The sequence below is a fragment of the Gavialis gangeticus genome, unplaced genomic scaffold, assembly GCF_001723915.1.
Source record: "Gavialis gangeticus isolate Ggan-Ray unplaced genomic scaffold, GavGan_comp1, whole genome shotgun sequence".
NCBI lineage: Eukaryota > Metazoa > Chordata > Crocodylia > Gavialidae > Gavialis > Gavialis gangeticus.
Window position 1 is genome coordinate 88122239 of NW_017729033.1, and position 10099 is coordinate 88132337.

The 10099-nt window shown below is 44.7% G+C and overlaps 1 protein-coding gene across 1 annotated transcript in view; it reads right to left on the minus strand.

Moving 5' to 3' along the window:
- The window catches only part of MTTP (microsomal triglyceride transfer protein), a 71266-nt gene that overhangs the window by 40152 nt on the left and 21015 nt on the right, over positions 1 to 10099 (minus strand). The window contains exons 6-7 of the mRNA XM_019526538.1: positions 7421 to 7560; positions 5118 to 5268 (exon numbers count right to left, since the gene is read on the minus strand). Of these exons, the coding sequence (XP_019382083.1) occupies positions 5118 to 5268; positions 7421 to 7560 (291 nt within the window). The remainder of the gene's footprint in view (positions 1 to 5117; positions 5269 to 7420; positions 7561 to 10099) is intronic.

The following is a 10099-nucleotide window of genomic DNA, read 5'->3' on the forward strand; positions in this document are numbered from 1 at the left end:
GACACAAGACATTTTCTGGGAATGAGTGACCATCTGGGAACAGTTGATGGCCTGATGCACAGATGGGGGTCATCTAATCTCAGCTGGTCATTAATGCTCAGTGTTGCTATATTAAGCTGAACTGTATAAATATAGGAGGCAAAGACATAGATTTGAAGTAACAAGTGATGCAGCTTCAGTTGGCATATTCTAGATAATCATTGTAATATGCATCAACTTAGATTAGGGGTATCAAACTTACTCAGCTCTGTGAGCTGGATGAAGGGCGTGAGGCAAGTCCATAGGCCAGATCAGGCCCATAGACTGTCTCTGTGCACCAGAGGCAGTGTGTGGGGCTGGTCTGACATGGTTGCTACATGCAGAATGCACTCCAGACAGCCCCACATTCTGCATGAGCCTTGGACCAGCCCTGTGCACTGGATCCCATCCACAGGGCCAGTCTGTGGGCCCAGTCCAGACCAGCTGCAGATGACTTGAGTTAATCACCAACATCAACTGTTGGATATGCAGAAGGACTGCAAGCTAGGAGAAATTATCACAGAATCATAGAAAATTACAGTTGGAAGGGACCTCAGGAGGTCATCTAGTCCAACCCCACTGCTCAAAGAGGGACCACCCCCAACTATATCTTCCTAGCCAAGGCTTTGTCTATCTAGGGCTTAAAACATCTAAGGATGGAAACTCCATAGTCTTTCTGGGCAGCCTGTTCCAGCACATTACTACCATCCTAGTGAGGGTTTTTTCCCTCATCTAACCTAAAAATGCCCTTGCTGCAACTTGGGACCATTGCTTCTTGTTCTGTAATCTGCCATCCCTGAGAACAGTCTAGCTCCTCATCTTTGTAACCCCCCTTCAGGTAGTTGAAGGCTGCTATTAAATCTTCCCTCAGTCTTCTCTTCTCCAACCTAAATAAGCACAGTTCCCTCAGCCTCTCCTTATAAGTTATGCTCCCTAGCCCTTTAACTATTTTTTTTGCCCTCCACTAAACTCTATCCAATTTGTCCACATCCCTTCTGTAGTGGGGGGCCCAAAACTGGACACAGTACTCCGGATGTAGTCTCACCAGTGCGAAATGGTGGGCAATAATCACTTCCCTCAATCTGCTGGCAATACTCTTGCTAATGCAGCCCAGTATGCCACTTACTTCCTTCACAACAAGGGCAAACTTTTGTATTATAGTCAGCTTATTATCCACTGTAATGCCCAAGTCCTTTTCTGCAGAGCTGCTACTTAGCAAGTCAGTCCCCAGCCTGTACCAGTGCATGGGATTGTTCCATCCTAAGTGCAGGACTTTGCACTTACCCTTATTGAACTTCATGAGATGTCTTTTCATCCAATCTTCCTATTTTTCTAGGCCTGTCTGAATCCTAGCCCTACGCTCCAGCATATTCACTACTCCACCCAGGCTGGTTTCATCTGCAAAATTGCTGAGGGTGCCCTCCATCCCATTTTCCAGATCGTTGATGAAGACATTGAAAAAAAACAGCCCCAGGACCAACCCCTGGGGTACTCCACTTGATACTGACTGCCAACTAGACACGGAGCCATTGATTACTACCCTTTGAGTCCACTGATCCAGCCAGTTTCTATTCACTTTACAGTCCATTCATCCAAGCCATACTTCCTTAGCTTGCTTGTGAGAATGTTGTGGAAGACCATATCAAAAGTTTTACTAAAGTCAAGGTACACCACATCCAGTGCTCTTCCTGCATCCACAGAACCAGTCATTTCATCATAGAAGGAAATCAGGTTGGTCAGGCATGACTTGCCCTTGGTGAATCCAAGCTAACTGTTCCTAATCAGTGATTAGTAATCACCTTCTTGCCCTCCAAGTGCTTAGAAATGGATTCCTTGAGGACCTGCTCCATGATTTTTCCAAGGATTGAGGTGAAATTAACTGGTTTGTAGTTCCCCAGATCCTTCTTCTTTCCTTTCTTGGGAAAAAATGGGCCCTAGATTTGCCCTTTTCCCACTTGTCTGGGACCTCTCCCGATTGCCACGAGTTTTCAAAGATAATGAATTGGGGTGATTTTGAAGCCTCAAATGAGAACCAGGTCCTGTGATCTGGAAACTTCTGTTAGCTGTTTGAAGAATGCCTCATCCACAACATCTTCCTGTTCTGGTAATCTGTAGCAGACACCTACCATGACACTGCTTTTGTCACTCTCTTCTCTGACCCTAATTATGATTGCTTACTATTGCTGAAAATCAAATAATTTCTTAAGATGCCTAAATACAGACTTGTAGGCTTAACTTTAGACAGCCAAGTTTGAAAACTGTTGACTTAACCTCAGTACCTTGATTTCCAACCTTTAGAATGGGCATAGTAATGGTTACTTTTCCTATATTACATGGGTGTCAGTAGGTCTTGTTAATGTTTGTAAAGGATTTTGAAAATGTAAAGCTGTGTGGTATATCATATCAGTGTGGTATTAATGTATACAATGATATATAAGTACCAAATATTATGTTGCTGCTTTGGATACAGTGTTCTGTTTATAGATTAGTCTTTTTTCAAAGCAGTTACAGTAAAATACAGTAGGGAAGCAGGACTTCATTCTCAGCGTTCCATTAGATTTATAATGAGAATATCATGTCTCATTCCACACGATTTGCTCTGTAAATACACCCTTTGGTTTTTATTTTGGCTTGCAAATTATCTTCACAACTATTATGACAAATTTTAATCAAGATGATTTGACCTCAGCTCTAACAATTGGAAGTGACAAATTGTTTGGTGCAAACACTTTAGAGGCATAACCCTTTGAGGGCATCTATTCCCAATCTGCTTGATCTGAAGTTCCCCACTCAGGACTACTTCAGCATGCATAAAATATCACTTCTGTTTCACTTTCCTGACTTTTAAAAAAAATCTTTTTTATAATGATATAAATGCCAGACAAGATATGATAGTACAGTGCATTTTTACTGCCACATAACTAATGCAGTCTCCAAAACAGTGCACAGGTACTTCCTTTGGAAGTCTTTAATTAATTGAGCAGGGCTTGGCAACTTTTTGGAATGGTGAGCCAGTGCTTATGACCCAGCCACTGTCATGGGCTGCCTATCATCTCCACAGTGCCCCACTGTGGCAAGGGCTGGTGTACTGTGCCTCCCCACTGCAGCCTTCACTTACCAAGCACTGCACCAAAGTGTGGCCAACAGATCAACTAACTCAGCAGCAAGAGTGAGCAGAGATGAAGGGAGTACAAGCAGCCAGCATTCAGCACAAAACAGAGCGAGTTATGATGGCAGCAGGAGACTTGAGAACAGCTTCTGTGCATCTCCAATCCCCCCTAGATCAGGCCTTTGTGGGCTGGAGTTAAGGTCTGCAGCCCAGATTTGAACTGTGGACCAACGGTTGCCAACCCCTGAATTGGAGCCACATCTCTCACATTAAAAAAAAAAGTTTGAACCATAATATTTAAATTCTGAAGTATCCATTCACCAGCAACTGCATTCAGTGCTTGAATTTAAGATGAGTGTTCAGCATGGGGGAAAAGGCCTCTCATCTTACGAACGAGTACGGACAAGGCAGGGAGCTGCTGTGGCTCTGGATGGGGTCAGTGTGGCTCGTGTGGAAAGTAGGGAGAGCATGGGAAAGGCATGCACAGTATGGTGGGAGCATGGGGGGGAAAGGCAGCAGGGGGTATGGGGGAAGGGAGCAAGGTGAGGTGGGGAAAGGGGCACATGGAACATGGGGAAATGGCACAGGGGAAGGGACATGTAGAGTGAGAGGAGTGAAATTCAGGGGAGAGCACAGAGGAAAGAGTGTGTGGTATAGAACCATGGAGAAGGGACTCAGTGTGGGGTGGGAACACAGAGGGAAAGGGCAGTGGGGAGGTTTGTGGGGGAAGTAACATCTAGAACAAGAGAGCAAAAGGAAGGGGAGTGTGGGGGAAACATGGGGAAGGGTTATACAATGCAGAGGGAGCACAGGGAAAGGGACATGGAGCACAAGCAAAGGGCTTGTGGGGGAGTGCAGGAAAGAGGCATGGGGAGGATGCATGGGGAAAGGGTACGTGGTGCTGGGAGGAGCACAGGGAAGGGACACGCGCAGGAGGGTGAGAGTGGGGAACAATGAGGTGGAAGTGGAGTGTGCAGCGAGAAAAGCACAAAGAAGGGGCATGCAGTGCAGGAGACGTGCGGGGAAAGGGACATGGGGAAGGGGTATGTGGAGCCCCAACCCCAGCTAGAGCTGGAGGCTGAAGCCAAAGCAGTTGCTGTTGCCTGAGCTAGCTAGATGCTTCATGCCCCCAGCAGACACAGCATGAGCTGCAAAGATGAAGGGGACAATTGGTAGGTGGGGGAAGGTACTGGAGGAAGACAGGTGGCAGGCAGGGAGCAGGCACAGAGGGCAAGTGGCAAGGTGGGGGATATGAAGCAGGCTACCTGCCCCGCAGCTGCTGCTTCACCTTCCACTACTTTCCCTGTAGCAGTGGTGGGAGGGATGAATTTAAAAGGACCTTCCAATAACTAGATTCTAGACTTGATGGAAAATTAAATTAATAATTTTCCATGTCTATAGTGTAATAATTGAGGGGGTCAGCTTAAATTCAGGATCATCTGAGATTTGAGTAAATATGGTATTGATTAACATATCCATTGGCAAACATTATGACAACAGTATAAATGTTTAGAAATGAGAGTTAGTTAAAGGGTAGCTTTTACATTAACTTATGTTAGTATATAAACAAATACAATCTCAAAAAAAATTGTTAGGGGGTAGGAGTTAAACTCATCAAAAATAGGAAAGGCCCCATTTTAATTGATAGAATTACAAGGCATACATTTATGGATTTACCTATAAGTTCTCAGAAATGTTGTTCTCTACTCTTTAAGAGTGTGCACTGTACATTGGAGGGAACGTGCTATATTTTTTGAGAGTAAAAAAAGTTTGATTTCATGTTAAATGCAAATCTTAACTCTGCCTCAATTGTTGGGCCACTGTAGCACCACTGTAATGCTCAAAAGTTCTTATGAGATGCTGCATTTTATATTGGTATGTTGGGAATCTCTCAGATGCATGAAATTGCACAGAAATTTTTTTTTTCAAACTTGCTTTACACACTTTCCTGAACTGCACGTAAAGGAGTATTAACAGTATGTTTACTTACTGATGGGCAGTTTTTGCACTCAGCCTTGATGGGCTCTGCTACTAGTGGAACAGCTACATAACTTGAGTCCAATTTCTTGATAACGCTGGCAGCCTGCTTCCCAGCAATCTCTCTAGGGCCAGCTTCTGTTGACTTCAGTTCCAGCTTCTGCCTGTGCATGTGCATATTGAAAACCACTGTTAAGGCTGTGAGCACTTTGAAATAATACCGGAATCATACAAAAGATGTTATTACACTTGCCTGAACCATAGCATGTAACTCTTGAGGAGTATGTCATCCTCATTTGAGTATTTACAGGATACTGCAAATCTTTATCCATTTTAAAGTATAAGAAGGTTCTAACACTAGAGAGAATTGAAGGAAATCTACCATGTTTCTTCAAATATGACATGTTTAAATAAAACAAACACATATATATGGTGCATCTACATCAGACACTAACTGTGCAGTAGCTGCATAATACTGCGCAGTAGCACATCACAGCATCAACAGTGCTAATATGCTACTGCACAGTATTATTCGGCTACTATACAGTAGCATCACTAAAAAGCCAGTGCTGCTGTGCAGTAACTATTACTGTGCATTTATTTGGTACTTGATTATACAAGTACAGGCAAACCCCCCTTAATGTGGTTTCACTTAGCGTGGTTTCATTATAGCGCTAATTTAAAACACCTACCTGGTTTCACTTAGCGCTGAGTGCATTTTGTTATAGTGCTCAGCACAGACATGGGGAGGAGCAGTGGTGTCAGCGTCAGCGTTGAGGGAAGTGGTGAGTAGCAGCTGGCAAGAGCCCAGGGAGGGGTGGCAGGAGCCCAGGGTCCACTCTGGCACGTAGTGCTGGAGCGGGCAGGGAGGAGCAGTAGCAGCGAGAAGCGGGGGGGGCAGCAGTGTGAGCTTGGAACCCAAGCTGCTGGGACCCAGGGTGAGGTGGAAGGAGCACAGGGTCCGCTCTGGCACGTGGTGCTGGAGCAGCTAGCGGGCAGGGAGGAGCAGTGGCAGCAGCAAGAAGGGTCGTGTAGGCGGCAGGAGTGCAGAGCCCAGGGAGGGTGAGCATCAGGAGTGCGGGGCCCAGGGTGGCAGGAGCGCAGGGCCCAGGCCAATGCAAGCCAAACCCACAGAGCGCCCCCGCCCCCTGCAGTGATCTGTGCCGGTTATCCTGAAAGGAGTTTGCACTAGGCAAAGTGGGGCATGGGTGGGTGAGCAGTCCCACTGTTTACCCCATGCCAGAGCCCTGCTGCCTTCTCACCATAAATCCCTGGGCAGGTGGGTCCCCCAATGCCAGCAGGAGCATAGGGCCCAGGCTGGCAGGGCCTAGGGTGGGGCTGCAGGAGCGCAGGGTCTGGGCCAGCAGGTGGTGCAAAACCAATTATCTTTATTTACATTAAATCCAATGGGGAAATGGGTTTTGCTTAGTGCTCAGTTTTTCCAGAACCAATTAAGAGTGCTAAGTGGGGATTGCCTGTACCAAATAAATGTGTGGTAACCACTGCGCAGTAGCGTCTCGTGTAAACCCACCCGTATATAACTTTATTATATGAACATGCACATGCACATACACATCTTATATATATATAAGTGTGTGTACATGTGCATGTGTATATAATAAAATGTAAATATTTATATTTTATATATTTATCTATAATTTTATATATATAATGTGGCCTGAGGAGTCATAGGATAATAGGAAAGTGGGACTGGAGGGGATCTTACAAGATAATCTAGTTAAGTCTGCTGCTTAAGGCAAGATCATCCCTGCAAGATCATCCCTACCCAAGTGTCAGTCTAATTTGCTCTTGAAAACTTCCAAGGATGGAGATTCCACAACTTCTCTAGGTAGCCTGTCCAATGCCTGACCATCCTCATAATCAGAAAGTTCCTCCTAATCTCCAACCTAAATTTACCTAAAGTTAGTAAAAGTACAAAGCTTTTACACACACAATAGAGGTTGTAGCCATGTGAATGTGCAGACATTGAAGCAAGGAGATGCAATAATTAATAAATGTACAGGTAGACATAGATTCTGCCTGAAGAGCTTACGTGTTGGAGCCAGCAGCAGCCCCATTGTAGTAGTTCATTTTGCATGAGTAAAAGTTCATGTGGGTTTGTAGGAACAAACCCTAATGTGAGACAACAAAAGTGCAATAACTAATAGGGTAAAAAAACAAGGGAGGGAGAATGATTTAAATCATTGAGACTCGTACAGTATTATAAAGGACTTCTCTGCACCAAACCATGGTTTTGAATGAAATAGACACGTTAGCCTTTTCCCATTAGTAGTTGAATTTAACTTGTCAACTTACTTTGAAACTATTTTGGCATTGGTTGTTTGTCGGAAATTCAGAGACAAGACATGATTCTCCTCTGACCACACGGATTTAATAAAACTGTCTTCTATCACATAGATTGTAGCTGAGGTGGTTTTTGCACTGACATCTAAAATCTGGAAAAGAATGGAAAAGTTCTGATTGACAGATCTGGCAGTCCACACACTGCATGGGCAAAACTCAACATGGAACAAGCCCTGGTGATGGATGGTGGGGCTGGGCTTATGCCCTGCTATAATATTCTAAAACCAGGATCAGGAGCCAGAATCTTCAGACTTCTAAGCAAGGGACAGAAATTACACAAAAACAGTATAAGCAATAGTAAAGCAGTTCAAATCTGTAACACAACAGAAGTTCAATGCACATAAACTGCTTTCAAAATGGCTGAAACCGGTTTAAGATAGACCTGGACAGATGTTGTGTCAAACTTAAGGTGCAGACAGAAGTGCAGTTCCCAGCTGTAACTCAGAACATTTTCTGCAAAGCGTTCTGAGTTACAACATTATCCTGAACCAAACAAAAGTTCATTGTTAGTTCCAGGGGGAGGGGAATCTAGATGCCAACTGGGAGCTTACAGCCAGGTTCCCATAGCAAGGGCCATGGCTGTCTGCCAGTGCTCGCTGTTTTCAGAATGGGAGGGGGAAAAGGCAGCAGAGGGAGCTCATTCTTGGGGCTCCCCAGTCGGTGCTGAAGGATGGGGTGGGTGAATTGGAGCTCCACCACCACCTTGGGGTGGAGACCCCAATACACCTGCCTCACCCTCCAGCAGGGGCTGAAAAACCCCCAGATCAAAATCCCCTCCACTCCCTTTCTCACCTCCCATTCTGAAAACAGTGACGGACTGGGAGCTCTGCAGACACAAGTCACAGAAGATGCTGTATTTTGAAACATCTTCATTTGATACCTCATGCAATGAGGGGTTAGATTCTCACTCAATCTGCTATTGTTTAAGCTGTCTACAGCCATGCACTTGTGTTTGTTCACAGCTATAAACTGCTTTCTCTGGCCAAATCAGGCAAAAATTGTCACTTCTGTCTGCACTCTTAACTGATTTAGGTTAAATTGGTTTATTGAATTTCAGTCTTAGATGCCCTCCAGATTCAGGTTAACTCCCCTGGCATCCCCAAAATGCTTTGCACCTCCTTCATATGGTGGACAGGCAAGCCTTGGCCCAGTCTGTCTGCTGCTCTAGCTGAGCAGGGAAGCATGCTTTAATGCTTCTGACCTGGGCTACTCTAGTCATGTGGCTTCATTTCCAGAATCAAAAATGAGTGTGTTTACTTGCTTATAAGTTCAATCAATGCATCTTTGTCTAACCTGTGAACACTGAATTGGTTTAGCCACAGGCTTTTTTTTGGACTGTCTGTACTGAGCCCTAGTCTCCTCTCTTGTGTGAACTCCCTCTGTGACCACTAACCAGTTACTTCAAAATTCCTTGTTGGCAAACTGTTTCTAGTGATGACAGAGGTAGCAGGAAAAGGGGGCTAGAGGAAAGATTAAAGCTGAAAAGTGCCCCCAGTAATGTGAAGATGTAGCTTAAAAAAAGTCAGCCAACAGGAAAGAAGCTTCCCCAAAAAATCACAGAGTAAAACCTATGAGTGAGATTTATTTCTTTAAGTGCTTCAGGACCTGTTTTAATATTGTCATATTCCCATATCCTGAACATATGGTGAAAGGCAAACCTAGTCCACTCCTGATCTTCTCTACTAAACTGTTTGTAGATAACTTGAAGTCTTTGTGCTAAACTTGAAAATTAGGAACTTTGACCATGAGCCAGAAGCAGGTCACCATTGTATTTTTCTGATATCTGGATTTGGAAAGGATCAGTTGGACTCCCTGGTTAAGCTAGAGTGCCCTCAGCACACCTCTAACCTGCTCTTGATCACTCAAAAAGGCTGTTATGTTAGTTAGGGATCACTGGAGTGCAGCAGTGCTCCTCTTCTCTCTACATCTACAAGAAACGTATGTCATGCCAGGGGGAACCTTAGTTGCATGACCAATAGGGGAGGGGAGCATGGGGGCAGCCTTTTTGGTAGGCATGTCACAAAGGAAGCCTCACAACTTCCCTTAGTGCCACTCCAGTCCCCTTCCCCTAACAGCCTTTTCCTCTTGTGCTTCCTGCCCTACCTGCCTCTGTGTTCCCTGCTTCTTCCCCAGTCTGCCATGTGCCACCCTAATGCAACTTTTGACACACATGCCATGGGTTGGCTGCTATTGATCTATAAGGTGCTATCCTTGCCTGACTTAAATTTAAATCACCAAAGTGATGCAGCAAAAGGGTCAAAATCAGGGGTCAGGCTTTGGCCTTTCATCTGGAGTTTGTCCTAAACAATGCCATTAAATAGTTGGAGATGGGTTTACAATTATGACTAATGCTCAGAATTTATAAAAATGTTACCAACACAGAAAAAACCCGAGAGTAAATGAAACCACAAAGAAGAAAGGGCAACATTCTACAAGTCTCCTGCAAGTAAAATACTCTCTAAGCCTAAGTACAGATAGCCAAAAAGCCTGAGATTGAATTGATTCAGTCTTTGCAGTTGGTCTAAGATGCACACATTAAATTGAAACAGAAGTGAACAGACATTTACCTTTGATTCAGGAAATGCAGCCACATGCCCGCAGTGGCTCAGGCCAGAAGCTGTGGGGGGGGGG